At 46.7% G+C, this 18,196-nt stretch overlaps 1 protein-coding gene across 9 annotated transcripts in view; it reads right to left on the reverse strand.

Moving 5' to 3' along the window:
- The window catches only part of ILDR2 (immunoglobulin like domain containing receptor 2), a 48,620-nt gene that overhangs the window by 29,791 nt on the left and 633 nt on the right, over positions 1–18,196 (reverse strand). For 8 of the 9 annotated variants that reach the window (XM_073304691.1, XM_073304683.1, XM_073304676.1 and 5 more), the window contains exon 2: positions 601–933. The exons of the other annotated variant lie outside the window; for it this stretch is intronic. In XM_073304691.1, coding sequence (XP_073160792.1) covers positions 601–933 — 333 coding nt within the window. The remainder of the gene's footprint in view (positions 1–600; positions 934–18,196) is intronic. 9 annotated transcript variants of the gene reach the window in all.

Consider the following 18,196-nt stretch of genomic DNA (forward strand, 5'->3'; position numbering starts at 1 on the left):
ACAGGAGTGGGTTTAGGTCCCTACTGGAGTAGGGTGACGAAGCCCAGCGTTGGATGAACATGAGATGCAGAATTACTCCTTCATGTTGGCAGGGCAGGAGGAGAGGAGGTCTGTTCAAAAGGATAGAAGAGTTTTGTGAGGGGGAAAGCCCAGCCGTGGAGACTGCACTTCCTATTCTCTACCACAGGAGAAGATTGCACCTCCAAGTCAGCGTTTGGGCCCATCAGTGGGAGCAGTGTGGCGAAGCCCAGAACTAAATGAACATGGAAAAAGAACAGCCCTGTTGACCCAGGAGAAAGTAACCCCTCCAGGTCAGGATTGGAGCCCCTTTGTGGAGCAGATTGACAGTCCAGGAGGAATGAGTTTAAACTCCCCGCTCTCGTTCAGATTTAGCTGGTAGAGTCCATTGTATAAGAATGAACTTGTACCACTGGGTCCTGGAACATGACTGGGGTCCCTAGGCACTAGGATTACACAAAAAATAATTATTAATACCCCTGCCCCAGGTGGAGTTAACTAAACAATTTCCAACAGCCTTCACTATTCATAACTGCCAAGGAAGGATTCTTAACAATACTAAAGCAGCTAGGGGGGCATTACCATGGACAATGGTGACATCTCTTTCCTTATAGAAGTCCCCTATTGTGACCGTGGATCCCTGCTTGGAGGCTACGACACGGACCGTCCTTCTGCTGTCCACGCAATCCAGGTAGGGATCCCACTCCAGGTTCCTTTTGCTCACTGCTTGTAACCCCGAGGTGGCCAGACCCAAAGCTTCTCCTGTGCGGTCCTGGCAGTAGGATTTAAACCTCCATTGCACCACAGCTGGCTGGGTGGAGGAAGTAGAAAAGTGGCAGCGAAGCAGGGCAGGCTGAAACAGCATAGCAACCTTCTTATTTTCAGGCACCGTGACCTGCAGTCCCTCAGCCAGTGCTACAAAACAAAAACATTGGTGTCATCCCACAGCGTGGTACGCACAACATGCTCTGATGGGATTAGATCAGTGGTTCCCAAACTTTAACAACCTGTGAACTCCTTTCACTAAATTGTCAAATTTCACGAACCCCCTCCTAAAAATGAATATTTCCAGGAATTTTCTCTTTTACCTGAGTATAAATTATAAAAGCAGTGCCCTTGGAAATATCAAATTTGTTTTGTGATATGCTTATTACACACTATTATTAATTATTATTTATCATTACAGTATTTTTATTACATTATGAAAACGGCAACACTCTTCCAGGATCTCAATTTCATAACTTGTATCACTTTGAAGAAGCCTGTTATAAGACAAGGCTCCTATGTTTTATCAAGGAGCATCAGATGTGAAACAGCATGAAGGGATTTAAGAAGCCAACTCAAAGATTCCTCCTACACAAGCATTCAGGTCTTGAGCAGTCCAGGCAAACAACGCACGTTACAACAAAGCTTAAACTTGTTCTTCATAATAATTTTAAAACAATACTAGCTGCCTATTTAATTTTAAAAACAACAAAAAATATCCACCTCCCTTTCCATTTCTTATAAGGAGTCTTGAAGTTAAAATCTCCTCAGTGTGATAGATATGCTTGCTTTGATCTGCTTAGCTCTTGGAAGTCCAGGGGCTCCTGGCTGCTGGCCCCATGCTGCCCAGGGTCTCTAGAGACAGCGCTGTCCGCCATTAGGGAATTTTTCCCCAAGAACCCCCTGTAACATTTCACAAACCCCCAAGGGTTCACGAACCCCAGTTTGGGAACCACTGGATTAGATGCTTCACGATGGTGTCATTCTCGCATGCACATCTTTGGGGCAGGAACCACATTTTTGTTCTATGTTTGTACAGTGTCTAGTACAGTGGGGTCCTCGCCCAGGACTGGGGTCCCTAGGCACTACAGCTTATACAAATAATAACAACAGCCGCACTGGGACAACTGCCTTTATTGTTGTAGGTGAACTTACAAGCAGTTTCTGTCCACCCATTGAGGATGATCCAAGTATGAGTGAACATTAGGATTGTGAGTTTAGTTTTGATATTAAAAAAGAAAGTGGATGAGAGGGGAGGGCATATTAGGCACTTGTAAAGGACTAGGCACTTTATGGATAAGGATACTTCATGCACTAAAGACATTCAGTAAGTGGGCCAGATTCTGATCTCACTCATATCAGTGCAAATCCAGAGTAACTCCATTGATTTCAATGGAATTACCCAAATTTAACTCCAGCATAACTCACAGTAAAATCTGGCTCCTTGTAATGTGCATTAACACAGTCCCGCACTCATAATGAGACACAATAGGTGTGAATCCAGATCACATAACTCTTGCTGCAACTGGAGTGCAGTCTGGCACTAAGCAAATTCTCCTCATGTGGGAGGAGCAAAGGATAGTGGCCAGAATTCTTCGGCTTTTACATTTCATGGAAATTGGTGTCGTTCAATATCTAACATTTGATTTATCTGCCAACTGACAGGAGAGCTGCGTCGCTGCCTGACATATTGGACCTCACAGCAGACACATGGGAGTGAATCACATGTGTGACTGCTGATGCACCCTTCTTTTTCGGTAGTTTAAGGTGAGTTTGAGTCAATTGAGTCCAGGTGTCAACTGACAGCCCCAGAGAGTGAAATGCTCTGTTTATCCATCGCATGGGGAGCAGCAAACTAACGGCTTGCCTACGCTTGCAGCTGTAGAGCGTTTTGGGTTAAATCAGCCTTTCGAGAGCATACCAGGGAAAGTGCTCCAGTCTGTCCACACTAACAGCTGCACTGGTGTGGCCACATTCCCAGCACTTCCAGCGGCATTGGGAGAGGTGCATTATGGGCAGCTATCCCACAGAGCACCTCTTTCCATTCTGGCGCTGTGGCTTGTGGGAAGGGGGCGTGGGGTGCGGGGCATTCTGGATCCCGTTCCAATGCCCCATGATGCATCACTTCCCATCCCAGCAATCCCTGTGTTTCCATGCACATTTGGTGCCATCTTTCAACTGTTTCTGTGCTGCACACTCTGTGTTCCCTTTCGGTCTGTGGGAATGGAGCCCGAACTGCTGAAGAGGATGCTGACGAATTTCACCAGCACATCACGTTTAGCATTCGAGCTACTCCTTAAGATCCAAAGTGACGGTGAGGAGTCCAGTGATGATATCGACTCGAGCAACGCATACAACACAAAATTGCTTGTCTCATTCATGGACATGCTTTCCACCGTGGAACGCCGCTTTTGGGCTCGGGAAACAAGCACTGAGTGGTGGGATCACATCGTTCTGCAAGTCTGAGATGATAAGCAGTGGCTGCAGAACTTTCGGATGAGAAAAGCCACTTTCATGGGACTGTGTGCTGAACTCGCTCCCACCCTGCAGCTCAAGGACACGAGATTGAGAGCTGCCCTGCCGGTGGAGAAGCAGGTGGCTATTGCAATCTGGAAGCTGGCAACTCCCAACAGCTACAAATCGGTCGCTAACCAGTTTGGAGTGGGAAAGTCAACCGTTGGAATTGTGTTGATGCAAGTTTTCAGGGCCATTAATTGCATCCTTCTCAGAAGAACCGTGACTCCGGGTAACATGCATGACATTATGGCTGGCTTTGAACAAATGGGTTTCCCTAACTGCGGCGGGGCGATAGATGGGATGCATATTCCTATTCTGGCACCAGACCACCTAGCCTCCGAGTATGTTACCGAAAGGGGTATTTCTCCTTGGTTCTCCAGGCGCTTGTGGATCACCGTGGGCATTTCACTGACATTAACGCAGGCTGGCCCGGAAAGGTGCATGGCGCACGCATCTTTCGGAACACTGGCCTGTTCAGGAAGCTGCAAGCTGGGACTTTTTTCCCAGACCAGAGAATGGCCGTAGGGGAAGTCGAAATGCCCATTGTGATCCTTGGAGACCCCGCTTACCCTTTAATGCCATGGCTCATGAAACGCTGGATAGCAGCCAGGAACAGTTCAACTGCAGGCTGAGCTGGTGCCGAATGACTGTGGAATGTGCTTTTGGCCGTTTGAAGGGCCGCTGGCGCTCTCTTTATGGGAAGCTGGACTTGACCGAAGCCAGCATCCCCACAGTTATATCCATGTGCTGTACCCTCCATAATATTTGTGAAGGGAAGAGTGAAACCTTCACTCATGCATGGGCCTTGGAGGTTCAACACCTGGAGGCTGAATCTTCACAACCAGAGAGCAGGGCTATTAGAGGGGCCCAGCATGGTGCTGCAAGGATTAGGGATGCCTTGAGGGAGCAATCTGAGGCTGAAAGCCACCAGTAATGTCTGTTGCTCTGCACGGGAGTTAACTGCAGTGGCTGTGTTTGGTACACTGAATTGTAGTGCTTGTTGCTTTCCTGGGCTAAGGTATATTTTGCTTTAGGCACGAATAAAGTATGTTTTCAAAGTGAAAAACTCCATTTATTGAAAAGAAAATTCATTTATTGAAATAAAAACAAAGTAACACAGCAATACCACAATGGCAAGGGGGTGGGGTGGGGAGTGGTTCACTCACAGACTTGAGTATGTCCTGATTTCATATTCTGCATTCCTGTCTGGAGTGCTGTGCACTGAGTGCTGCACTTCAGGATGACTATAAGGCATGTTGAGGGGGACTGAGTGCAGTGGATAAGGGTCGTAGTTTTCATGGGTGGATGGTGAAGCTAGGGGTGTAGGAGGCAGCTGGGGGCGGTAAGAACCCGGATGTTGGAGAAAGTAGGTTCGAGGGCACATGGGGGCACAAAGGAAAGAGTTTTGGGACAAGGGCTGCAGGGGGTGGGGGCGAGTGCAGTAGTGCTCCGCCTGCATGGCGACGAGCGCCTGGATAGAGTCCGCTTAGTACTCCATTATGCTAATCAGCCGATCCGTACTTTGCTGCCCGAGCACCGTGTTTGCTGCCGGCGATCCTCATTCTTCTGGTGGATCCTCCTTTCACTCTCCCTCCGCTTCTTTGCCTTTCGATTCTCTTCCACAGACTACCGCATCACTTCCTGCAGCATGTTGTCTTTGCTTTTACAGGGCCTATTCCTGAGTGCTCTCAGTCTGTCGGCCAGTGATAACGCTGGCGGCTGAGATCTCAAGGTTGCACCTACACAGGCAAAATGCAACACTTGACAGCGGAAGCATTATACACACCAGACAGAGCAATGATTCCCCCGCACTTAAGGAGGGCAATCACAGTCCATACAAAACCATACTTTGCCTATCCCAAAGCGAGGACGCATAACCCACGGGAGCCCCAGAAATGGTGAGTAAGCACAGAGTCCAGGGGGACTGATTGTTTCATGGATGTACTGTCCTCTGGGTTTCTGTGCCTTGGAGCTGCAGGGGAAACCTACACCGAACACTGTCACAACATTCTCCACAGGAGATCGTCCTGGAAAATATATCGCTGCTGAGGGTGACCGGGGAAGCAAGGGAGGGTCTTTTACTACAATGCGGCTTCCGCCCTGGCCCATACACAGCTTGCCTGTGTGCAGCAATGGTCCCCCCGCCCCTCCCGGCACAGTGGCGTGGACACGTTAGCCTGACTGGCACAAGAACCACACTGGCTCTCCCAATAAACCTGCGCAGGCGCATTGCCCACGTTCTGTCTGAGACTTTTGAAGAGATCACCGATGCCGATTACCGGGATGTGACAGACCACATGAATATGCTATTCCGCATCTAGGCATGCATGCAGCCCTAACTCTCCTCGCCCAAAGAGCCCGCACCAAAGAACTTCCTTCCCGAAAAAAAAAGCCGCTTACCGGGAACCTCCTCTGGTGTTTATCCTTCCCCAAGCACCAGACGCCGTGACTGGCTGCCTTCCTCCTGGCTTGAGAAGAGCTCCGGGCTGCATGCATCTAGGGATTCCAGGGTGTCTCCCCACGCCTCAGCACCCTCACTCGTGTTTTCCTCCTCCTCCTCCTCCCCCCTTGCTGTGCTGGGCTCAGAAGTGTCCATGGTGCGCGTTGGAGTGGAGGTGGGGTCGCCCCCAAGTGTCGTGTCCAGCTCTTTGTAGAATCGGCAGGTCGCAGGAGCGGCACCGGAGCAGCCGTTTGCCTCGCAGGCTTTGCAGTAGGCACTCCGCAGCTCCTTCACTTTAACCCTGCACTGCAGTGCGTCCCAGTCATGGCCCCTTTCCATCATGGTCCTTGATATTTGCCCAAAGGTACTGTAATTCCTACGGCTGGAGCGCAGCTGGTACTGGACAGTTTCCTCCCCCGAAACACTGGTGAAGTCCAGCACCTTGCCATTGCTCTATGCTGGGGCTCGCCTGGCACGTGGAGGCATGGTCACCTGGAAAGATTTGCTGAGAGCCCTCCATGCCTGGCTGAGCAAACAGGAAGGGGATTTAAAGGGCGGGTCTGACGGTTGGTCACCCGAGGACAGGGCAGCAGAGTTCAAAAGGGATGACTAGAGTGGCTAAAACAGGCATTGTGGGACACTTCTGGAGGCCAATCAGAGCGCATTAGGTGTCCACACTGGCACCGTGGCACTCCAGCAAGAGCGCAACAAACATTATTCCTCTCGGGGAGGTGGAGTACCAGGAGCGCTCCAGCCGCGGAGTCCGAACGCTCTACATGCCTTGCCAGTGTGGATGGGTAGTAAGGTAGAGCGCTCTTGGCGGCTTTATTGCGCTATAACGCACAAGTGTAGCCAAGGCCTCAGTGCAAGCTTCCCATGCAGGGGTCTCCTTCTTGCACTGCAAGGACCACTTCTAGCAGTTATTGTTTAAAAAGCATTATCAGAGTCCTATTAATGTACACGGTTCTTTAAAAGCACAGATAAGGGATATCCCCTGCCCCAAACACCTCACACTCTAATTAAGACAAACAGGAGGCAAAGGGCTGGCCTACACTTAAAAAGTTTTACCTGTATAACTATATAAGTTAAGGGCGTACTCTTATTTTTGCTGACATAGGTTATGTCTGCACTGGAGCTGGAAGGTGTAAATTCCAGCTCAAGGAGACATGCCTGCACTAGCTCTGATTGAGCTAGTGCGCTAAAAACAGAAGTGTAGCTGTCACAGAACTAGCAGCGGGAGGGGCTAGCCACCCTGAGTATGATCCTGTCTGAGACCATAGGTATGTACTTTGAGCAGTGAGCCACTGCTGCAGCAGCAGCTACACTTATGTTTTCAGCACACTAGCTCAATCAGAGCTTGCACAGGCATATCCTCCTGAGCTGGAATGGTCACCTGGTGTAGACATACACAGAGTTATTCTGGTAAAAACCCTAGTGTCGAGACAGGTAAGCTGGTATTAAGGTACCTTTTAGTTCCCAAACCATAATAAACTATACCACTTTATGTGCTTTTATTCTGGTGTAAACGTATCCAGACTTATGGGGAAGGAGCTGCCATTTTAACTTTACTGGTATAGTTAAAGTGGCAAAGCTTTCTGATGTAGATAAGTCCAAAGACATATGACAACATTTCAGGAGAGGAAGTGTTAGGATATTGTTGCTGATTAGGAAAAAGAGGGACTGATTGCAGAGATGGGTTGTAAAGAGGGATTTGAAAGAAAGAGTGGGTGCTTGACAGAACAGAGAGGACAGGGAGAGTGTTCCAGGCACAAGGGGCAGTATGGAAGAAGGGCTAATGGCATGACTGGGGGCATGGGTGACAGGTATCATAGGCTGGGGGAGGCTGAGCCTCCCCAAACAGCCTGGCGTAGCCCTGCCCATGCGCTGCCTGCCTGGCGCTCTGGGGTTGGGGTGCTGTGGCCATGCTGCCCATATGGCGCTCCGGGGCTAGGGTGCTGGGGCCACTCACCCAGCACTCTGGTTCTAGGGGTGCTCAGGCAGCCCGGAACTGGGGGGGGGGGGCTGGCAGCCGCAGTGGCGGTGCTCTGGGCTCCAGGAGGGACAGAATGGGATGGAGAGGGGCAAGGCCTCAAGCAGAAGGGGAGGGGCTGGGGGCTAGCTTCCCCCAACGTCCGGTTCACCTGCCGCCTATGACTGGGGGAAAAGGAGGCAAAGGGAGGAGAAACATTGGGATGAACACAGGAAGTGTAAGGGTGAGTAGGAGGAAATGAGATCTAAAGTACAGACGGTTAAATTTAGCTGGAAGGTAGTCTTTAGTGACCCAAATTAAGGTATAATATATTTAGCAGTGTGAAGAGGGTAGAAGCCAGACTGTAAGAAATCAAGGAGAGATATGGAGAAGAATGAAGTCAGCAAGGATACTCAAAGATCTTGGAGATGGGAGCTAGGGTAGTAGTTATAGAATGAAATTAGAATGAAGGAAGGTTTCTTTAAGATGGAGAAACAAGAGTGTGCTTGAAGAGAGAGGACAATGAAAGCAGAGGAAAGACCAGTTAAAAATAAAGAAGAGTCAGCCAGGGACATGGTAGGTGTGAAGGGATGTAGCCGCAGGAGGCAGTTTGAAGGGTTAGAAGCAGAAAATAAGCAGAGATCTCAGAATTTGGAGCAGAAGCAAAGGGACTGGGGAATGGAGAGTCTTGGACAAATGTTCTGCCTTTTCTTTTTGAAGAAGTTAGGAAGGCACAGTGTACAGAACCAATTCAGTCACTGGATTGTGAAGAGATTGCAACAAAGAAGCCTATTAGTGCCAGTTTGGGGGGATAGAGATACTTGTCCACTAAGAACTGGGCTGGAGACTCGCAACTTATTTCACTTGGATACCAAAACCCATGAAAACTGGTAACAAATAGCAACTACTTCTGCCTTGGGCTGGATTTGAACCTGTCACCTACTGAGTAAAGGCACCATTTTCCATTCTCAATACCTTCCCCCATCCCCGTGCTTTGTAACAAAACTGCGTAGGAAATAATATGCATAACTCCACACTATCTGCACCCAACACAGTGTGTGAAATTAGCTGACCAGATGACCCATCATCTTGCTGCAGCTCAGCTGATAAAACAGTGACTCTGCAAACATGGTGGGTATTTAAATCTTTCCCTTGTGAACTAAGTATTTGCTTAGCAAACAGTTACTTTCAGTGAATTCTACTTGGTAAAGTCCCTTCCCTGCACAGCCCACTTTCCTGTTAATGAGATTAACGGCTTGGGCAAGCCAGGGACTGCTTTAATAAATGATTAGCAGAGCTTTAGCAAACTCATCTGATCAGCCACCTGCACTCCCTTCTGAAGATCCACATAGGGGAAAAAGAGTGGGAATGTGTGGGACAATACAGTATAGGGGTTCTGTTTCCATCAGACAGTATATGGGAAGCATATGATGAGCAACTTGGCATCTTCCATGCAACATCTCAACTCTTCTCTTATCCACTTGCTTTTTGATATTCTTTAAGATGCAGTGACATGAGATGAGAAGCTGGAGCAATGGAAATCCTACTTCTAGTTAAGCCCTAATACACACACACACACACACACACACACACACACACACACAGTGTGGAACTGGGAAATTATAAACCTGTTATTTCTTTTGCTAAAAAATCTGAAACTGTTCACTCATTACACTGCTTCTGCTTCAACAGTAGCCATCTAAAAAAAGATATCTGATTGCTAGGTTCCATTAAAACACAGTGAAAACATGATGGTGGCTGCATCAATGGTGCAGCAATAATCCAGATGCAGCTAGCAGTTTAAGTTTCCTCACCTCCAAGAAATGTGGCTGAATTTGAAAGAATCATGAGGACAGAAAGCAGTTCATGTGTATATGAAGGTGAAATACAGAAACCTGGACTGTTTAGAGAGAAGAAGAAAAAGAAACATGATGGAGGTTTTAAAAATGATGAAAGGTTTAGTCATGAGCAACTGATTGTGTCTAGAGAGGGACTGAATTTTTCTATGTTTGGGGCTTGCAATACTGTACAGTATTCCTCTTTTCCTGCTGATTCCTTTCTAAGCTCCCTCTAGGGTTCTAAATTATGTACTGCATGTACTCACTCCTGTACTATGCAATCTGCAATAGACACAAGAGATACCAATCACTTTTGTAGTGACTAAAGAAAATTTACAGGAAGTGATTACATAATGTAAAGGTAAGCTGAGGCACTTACATTTGCAAGCAATGACTGAATCAAATACATCAGTAGAATTTAAGAAGGTCCTGGCTGTGTCCGTTTAGCAGTCATTTATTGTAAGAGAGGCGATTAGTCCAAACTGATGAAAGAATAAAATGAACTTTATTCTTAAGGTCACCAGGTGACCATGCACAGAGGTCTGTCTAGGTACTTATAGGGCCCACACCACCAATTGTCTGATTAGTATGGCTAATGCTATGAAACCACAGAACCAGCATTCCTCGGTTTTACATAACTTTGTGCATATGAGAGAAAGATGATTATGTATGTATGAAATCAGGAGTCCCTGGAAAATGGCTTAGGAAAATCTCTGTAAAAATTTAAATCAGGAGGCCCAGGAACCTGGGTTCTGAGAGAAGGAAAGTGGAGTATATGAAAGTTTACGATGATCAACAACTGACTCAGGCAATGGTGCTATAAGGAAGGCTATGGGATGTCCGACCACTGGGAGACATTCAAGGACAGAGGACTGTTTCTCATGGGATGGACTCTGCGTGAGTAGGGGGGGAAACAGACTTCCAGGAGGTTGGCACCACTGATTAAAAGAGCTTTAAACTAGTAATTTGGGGGAGACGCTCAAGTAATCTCCATTTCAGATTCTAATATTGAGCATGAGGAAAATCAATTAAGAGAGGAAACAACAATGGAGAAAGGAACAACAGAGGATGTGATGGAATGAATACAATGGAATCTGTTTGGTCAAAATCACTTTGGGGAAGACAGGAAACAGAGGCTCCACTAGGATAGTGCTTGGGGTCTGCTACAAATCCTATGGATCTGATTTGGATATAGATAGAGACCTCTTTAATATTTTTAATGAAATAAATACTACTGGGGATTGTGTGATTATGGGAGACTTTAATTTCCCAGTACAGACTGGAGGACAACTGCTACTAATAATGGTAAGGCCCCAGCATTCCTGTATGTTAAAGTCATCAGATTTCTTCATCAAATAGTCACCAAACCAACAAAAAGGTGATGTCATTTTAGATTTGGTGTTAGTAAGTAGCGAGGACCTCGTAGAAAAAAGGTTGTAAAGGGTAGCCTTCGTCTGAATGAGCATGAGTTAATTCAGTTTAAACTAAATAGAAGGATAAACAAAAATAAGTCTACAACTAGGGTCCTTGATTTCAAAGGGCAAACTTTACAAAATTAAGGGAATTAATTAGGGAAGTGGACTGGACTGAAGCACTTAAGGATCTGAATGCAAAGGTGGCAGAGGCTTGGAATTATTTTAAGTCAAAATTGCAGAAACCATCTGGAGCCTGCATTCCCAAGCAAAGGGGGAATTTGTAGGGAAGAAATGCAGACCAAACTGGATAAAACAAGCATCTCAAAGAGGTTATGAGAAAGCCTACAAGGAATGGAAGAAGGGAGGGATCAGCAAGGAAAGCTACCTTTTGGAGGTCAGAAAGTGTAGGGAAAATGTGAGAATTGCCAAAAGCCAAGCGGAGTTGGACCTTGCAAAGAAAATTCAAACCAATAGTAAATGGTTCTTTAGACAGAAATAAAAAGAAAACAAGGAAAGAGGAAGTAGGACGCTAAGCACTGAGGATGGCGTGGACATTAAAGGCAATCTTGGTGTGACCTAACACCTAAACAAATACTTTGCCTCCATTTGTAATAATGGTAAGGAGGAGCTTATGGACAGTGGCAGGGTGGTTAATGGGAAAAAGGATATGGAAGTACAAACTACCACATCTAAGGTGGAAGCCAAACTCAAACTGCTTAATGGGACCAAATCGGGGCCCGGATAATCTGCATCCAACAATATTAAAGGAATTGGCACATTAAATTGCAAGCTCAACAGCAAGGATTTTTAAGGCATCTGTCATACCCTATGACTGGAGCTTTGCAAATATAGTAACTACATTTAAGAAAGAGGAAAAAAGTGAACTAGGAAATTATAGGCCTGCTAGTTTGATCTCAACTGTATGCAAGGTCTTAGAACAAATTTTGAAAGAGAAAGTGGTGAAGGACATAGAGGTAAACATTAATTGGGATCATACACAACATGGTGTTACAAAAGGCAGATAGTGCCAGACAACCTGAGCTCTTTCTTTGAGAAGATAACCTGAATCTTAATAAAGCATTTGATACAGCTCCACATGGGAAATATTAGTTACATTGGAGAAGATGCAGATGAATATGAGACTCAACAGGTGGTTAAGGAACTGGTTGAAGGGGAGACGACAATGGGTCATGCTGAAAGGCGAACTGTCAGGCGGAAGGGAGGTTACTAGTGGAGTTCCTCAAAGATCGGTCTTGGGACCAATTTTATTTAACATTGTCATTACTGACCTTGGCACAAAAAGTGGGAGTGAGCAAATAAAATTTGCAGATAGCGTAAAGTTGGGAGGTATTGCCAACACAGAGGAGGACCAGAATATCATGCAAGAAGATTTGAACAATCTTGAAAATTCGAGTAATAGAAATGGGATGAAATTTAATAGTGCAAAGTGCAAGATCATGCATTTAGGGACCAACAACAAGAATTTTTGCTATAAGTAGGGGACAATTCATTTTGAAGCAACAGACAACAAGAAAGACCTTGGTGGATTGGTTGATCACAGAATGACTATGAGCCATGAAAAAGGCTAATGTAAGCCTAAGGTGCATTAGGATATATTTCCAGTAGAAATAGGGGAGCATTATTACTGTTATACAAGGCACTGGTGAGACCTCATCTGGAATAATGTGTGCAATTTTGGTATCCCGTGTTTAAGGAAGATGAATTCGAACTGGTACAGAGAAGAGCTACTAGGATGTTCAGAGGAATGGAAAACTTACCTTATGAGAGAAGACTTAAGGTGCTTGGCTTATTTAGCCTAACAGAACGAAGGCTGGGGGGAGATATAATAGCTCTCTATAAATACATCAGAGGGATAAACACCAGGGAGGAAGAGGAGTTATTTAAGGTAAGGGCCAATGTTGGCACAAGAACAAATGGCCATCAATAACTTTAGATTTGAAATTAGATAACAGTTTCTAATCATCAGAAGAACGAAGTTCTAGAACAGCCTTGCAAGGGGAGCAATGGGGGTAAAAAACTTAACTTGTTTCAAGACTGAGCTTGATAGGGTTAATGGAGGAGATAGTATAATGAGATTACTTACAATGGCATATGGCCTGCAACTGCTATTAGCAAATATCTTCAATGGCTGTAGATGAGACACTAGATGGGGAGGGCTCTGAGTTACTATAGAGAATTTTTTCCCCGGTATCTGGTAACTGACCGCCATATTTGGGGTTAGGAAGAATTTTTTCCCAGGTCAGCTTGACAAAGACCCTGGGTTTTTTTTCACCTTCCTCTGTAGCCTGGGGCATGGGTCACTTACTGGTTTGAACTAGTGTAAATGGTGAATTCTCTGTAATTGACATCTTTAAATCCTGACTTGAGGCTTTCAGTAACTCAGCCAAAGGCTAGGGATGTATTACAGGTGAGTGAGTGGGTGAGTTTCTATGGCCTGCAATGTGCAGGAGGTCAGACTAGATGAGCTCGATGGTCCCTTCTGGCCTTAAAATTCCATGAGTAAAGAAGATGAGAGCCAGTGAGTACATAACTAAAGGGATTTGGAATGTTATATAGAGACTTTCACCTCTTGTTGCTGGTTTGAATCCAGTGCAATTAAGTACCTTCCAAAAGTCATTACTATCTGATTGAATGCTGGTAAGTGACTTATGGGAAATGAACTGTGGCCTCAGTCCACGCCCAGTGGACTGGTGTTCTTACCATGGGCAATAAGTGTCAACCTTGTTAGTTAGCAAGAGACCAAAGTTTGAATAGGCCATAGAGACTGAACAATACTTTTAGCTCTAGAGGTGATCCTCCAGGCCAGATCTGAGGTACATTGGTGGAGTAGTGTGGGGAAGCATGTACTGCTGCTGTACCTATTCCATGGACAAAGCGAGAGCCACAGACAAATCACCACTAAACTCAGAAGAAAAAGAAAGAAAAGTGGGAAGAAGAAGGCACAAACTGTGTAAACCATGAGTCCCAGGCCATGGAACCCCACTATGAAAACATTTGGCCTAGAATCTAATCTTGATTCTTCAACCTAACAAATGGCAGTAGACACTGGCTTTTTCCTTGATCTTTCCCATTCACTCTGATGTGGCTCCATGGATGCTCCATGCTCCTGACTTCACTGGTGGGCTGCACTGCAGCACGAGTTTGAACAATCCCTGCAATGTTCAGGATTACCCCAGGCCTTTTACAAGAGTCAGGGATCCATCAGAGGTCACCCTCTCATCAATAACCCACCCATCTCATTAAACTCTCCAGATCACGTGACATTCACTCCTAACAACTTCACACTGTTGCCTCTTTGTTATATTCCTCAAACCCATGGGTATACGTTCAAGTAAAACATTAATACAGTTCTACTCACTGGATCAAATACCACCCATCCCATTACTGACTGAAAGTCGCTACTATCTTATAGTAGTTTCATGGCATCTGCTATGTGGTCTCAGCTCACCATCACAGTAGGGTTGCCAACAGTCCCTTATTACAAGGGATGCCCTTTATTTTTTCTTCTCTGTGCAGCAGGATTGGGAGTTGCTGAGTGCTGCAAAAAGGAGCAAGAAATACCTTTGGTGAATGTAGGTGAGTGGTGCTTATCATTAATTATTGTTATTAATAATAATAATACTAATAATATCGGGAAGAAGGAGATGCGAGGGTGCTAAGAAAATAGTCCCTTATTTTTGAAATACACTGTTGGCAACCCTACAGCACAGAAACCACTTTCAGAATTGCCAATAAATGTCAGTCCCAACCAGGAGCCCTAGAACTGAATGGGCCATCCGTGACTGCTACTCTGACTGAGTTCTTGAGTGCATTAGTACTTCCACCACTGCTAGCACTACTCACGCGCAACCTGTTGGGAATAATAGGTAATAAAACGCACACAGGTCAGTACCCAGCTGCACCTAGCTCATGCTTGGCACAGCTGATTGGGGGCAAAGCTGGCTAGAGTGCTGCTCTAACTTACAGCAGCTAGAGCAGTTCCCTTGGGGCCAATCCAGCACTGCCTCCTTTGGCCCCTGCCCACCCTCAAGGAGCCCTAGCACACCCACCCAGCTGGGGTTGGAGAAGCAGGGAGAGTAAAGCCAGCTAATGAGCTCACACGTGTTCAACAAATTGTACTTGTCCTTCCAGAATGTGGGGAGAATATCCTCACTACCACCTTCAGTCAAAGAATAAACAAGAAACAGCCCTTTATTCTTTTAATGCTGTCACTAAAACACCAGCTGTCAGGCACTTGGGGGGCAGGAAAAAGCCAACCAAACCCACTGGAATTGACACAGGATTTTTTGAAATTGCAGTAAGAAATCACAATGCACAGAACCAAACAAAAGATAAATGCAGGGGCCGAAAATGAAAGGCAAACAAAGGACAGAGAGGAATTAGCTGCTGGGAGGAAAGGAACTGTGAGTACTGATTTGAAATTTCTCAGCCCACCTACAGGAAGGAGGCGGGGAGTAGAGGGGGCGAGAATCTGTTTCTCTCTTATGTTTGTCTCTCTGCTTCCTCTCTGTCTCACCCCCTCTTTCTTTTACCCTTCTCTCTCCTTCCCCCACTCCCACTCTCTTTTTCCAGAGAATGAATTTGCTGATTTGGCTGAATTGGAATTCCTTACCTTGATACAGACCTTTAATTCCTCGGCTTGGCCAGTGGGGAGAACTAAAGCCTGCAGTCAGTCTCTCTCCCCCACACACTCTCACACACATCCCTTTGCTTTCTTCCCACTGAGAGGAGACACAGAGGACCTGAACAAGCACTGGGAGACAGTGGATGGACGGCAGGAGAGAAGAAAGCTGATATTGAACTCATTCACAGAGTCCAGCTCAGCAACAAAGGATGCCCTCATATCTATCGGCACACTCAGCAACTGCTAACCTGTTGCCTGTTTTAAGGCCTTTGTCTACTGGCAGTCAGTGCCAATCAGTAACATCCTGAAAATCAAGCACCAGACAAGCTGGGAAGGCTCTTACTGCAGTAGTAACTCTTGTTTCATACCAGTCTTACTTGCTCCAAACTGCAGTCAATACCAGTCTTACTTGTCAATTGCCCAGTGTTAGATCCTTGGGAATGTCCTGATCTGGAGCTCCTTGAGAAGGAAGAAATATCAGCAAACTCTTACGGTAGCAGGTGGAATATCCTGATCTGCAGATCCTTTAGAAAGGGGAAATGTATCTATTCCATGGTGTTAGCCTGCAGATCGTGCCCAGATAGGAAGCTCTTTTAGAAGGGAGGAAATTTAATACCATGTTGTTAACTACCAGGTCGGGGCTCCTTTAGACAGGGCATGGTGCAGGGCCAGATATAAGTAGCCCACTGTAAGCAGACAGGCACTAGTGTAGTGGTAATTTTGGAAGTGCAGGAGCTCTAAACCCACTTATTGAAATGTTAAACTACGGCAGCAGCCAGAGAGGAGGAGGAGGAGGATTGGAAGCTGCCTGAGCCCCAACTGATGCAATGGAGAGGTGGTAGGGAGCTGTAGGAAGCACTGGTACTGAAGTGACTCAGAATGAAAAAGGAGGGGGAAGGGAAGGAAGATAGGTGGGTGCGGGAGAGAGAGGTGCTGTAAGGTGAAGCTGATTTTGCTGTCTGAATCCTGAATCTGGGTAGGAGTGGGAAATCTGAGGGCCCTTTCATGGGAAAACTTTGGAAAACCAGATACCACCTAGAAGCATTTTAAATTAAAAAAATGTGACTCCTCTCTCTCTGACCTCATTTTCTTTTCTTTCTTTTTACTTCAGTTTCCCTGATTAGGTCAGGCAACGGTGGCCTTTCCCTACTGCTCCTGCAGTTGCCTTTGCCTGCACTGGCTCCTTGAGAGGCAGCACCGCCGCCCTGTGACTGACAAGGGGCTGCTATTCCTTCATTGCTTATTATGTGACTATTTGGTTAGTCTCATCCTGCTGTTTCTCCCTTCTCCTTTTCTTCCCTGACTTGCCTTCGCTCCTAGCCCCATTTTCAGTCTGTTCTTTGTTGTCTGTTTCTCCCCTTGCCCATTCCCCTGCCCCTTCTCGAGCCCGCTCCCCCACTGCTGTCAGGTTCTGTTTCCCAGTGGCTCTATGTAGGCTAGACTGTGCCAGCTGAGCACTGCCCTGAGGAGGACAAGCAAGAGCCACCCATCCCATGTGAAGTTGGGAGAGGGCTTGTGCAGTCATAGTCCCTCCCCAGTTCACTGGGGAAGCATGCAGGCTGCCCCATCTTTGGGTGCTCCCTACACCAGGCCTGGCCCCCTCTGTGAACCAGTGCAGAGGGTGGATGCAGCCTTGTCTCCTTCACACCCTTTTGGACTGGTGTGTGCTGCCAAAGTTCTTACAATTGTTCCTGGCCCTCGTGTGGGCATGTCTGCTGGGAACCAGCCAAGGACAATCTGTTCCTCTGGGTTCACACTGTCTCCTCCCCAAGGCCCAGTACCTCCCTTTCACACTCCCACACACCAACCCATTGAGGCGATCCTTCGCCACCAAACCCCCCAATTCCTGCTCACCCCAGTTAACAGTCATCCGCAGTGGCACCATCCTCAGCACCCTAGGACAGAAGTGCCTGAATGTCGCTCTGGTCCCAGCTAGACACATCAGACCCAAAGTTATCAGACAGGGAACCTCAGAGGGAATTTCTCAATCTGACACTGTCTGGTAGGGAGCAATCTCCCTCTGATTCTCTCAGCTCAAAGTGAGGAGGGAGAGGGATGCAGCAGAAGCAATACCAACCTGAGGGGAAGGAGGAAGTGGGGAGCAACTGATGCCCCCTAGCCAGGAAGAAGCAGAAAGAGAGCAATACCTCCCTGGCCCACTCACCTGGAAGGCAGAGAGCTGCCACCCTGACCCATTAGCCATGCACCATTTCAGTGTCAGGACCACTGTCTAACCCTTAAGCCCCAAATCTCTGTGAACACTACCTTTTGGGGGCATGCAATGGGGTTTCAGGATATCAGAAGCCTTCTCCCCATAGATATTGCCAGATCACTCTCACCTCTACCTGTCCTCCTGTAGGCCCCCAAGGGACTTCTCAAACCTTGGATTTTGGCCAAAGAATACAAACCACTGCAAAAATATCAGTGAGGACTCCCCCAGGTTTCTCCTTCCTCCCAGCGGGAGGTGATCACCCCCGTTTTTCTGATTGATTCTCCAACACCCTACACCCAAAGCCCAACTGCATTTGAATTCCATGTTGAAATTGGGAGGGAGAAGGCTAGGGGTAGGACGGAATATGTAAAAGAGGG

The sequence above is a fragment of the Lepidochelys kempii genome, chromosome 1 (assembly GCF_965140265.1).
Source record: "Lepidochelys kempii isolate rLepKem1 chromosome 1, rLepKem1.hap2, whole genome shotgun sequence".
In the NCBI taxonomy this organism is placed as follows: domain Eukaryota; kingdom Metazoa; phylum Chordata; order Testudines; family Cheloniidae; genus Lepidochelys; species Lepidochelys kempii.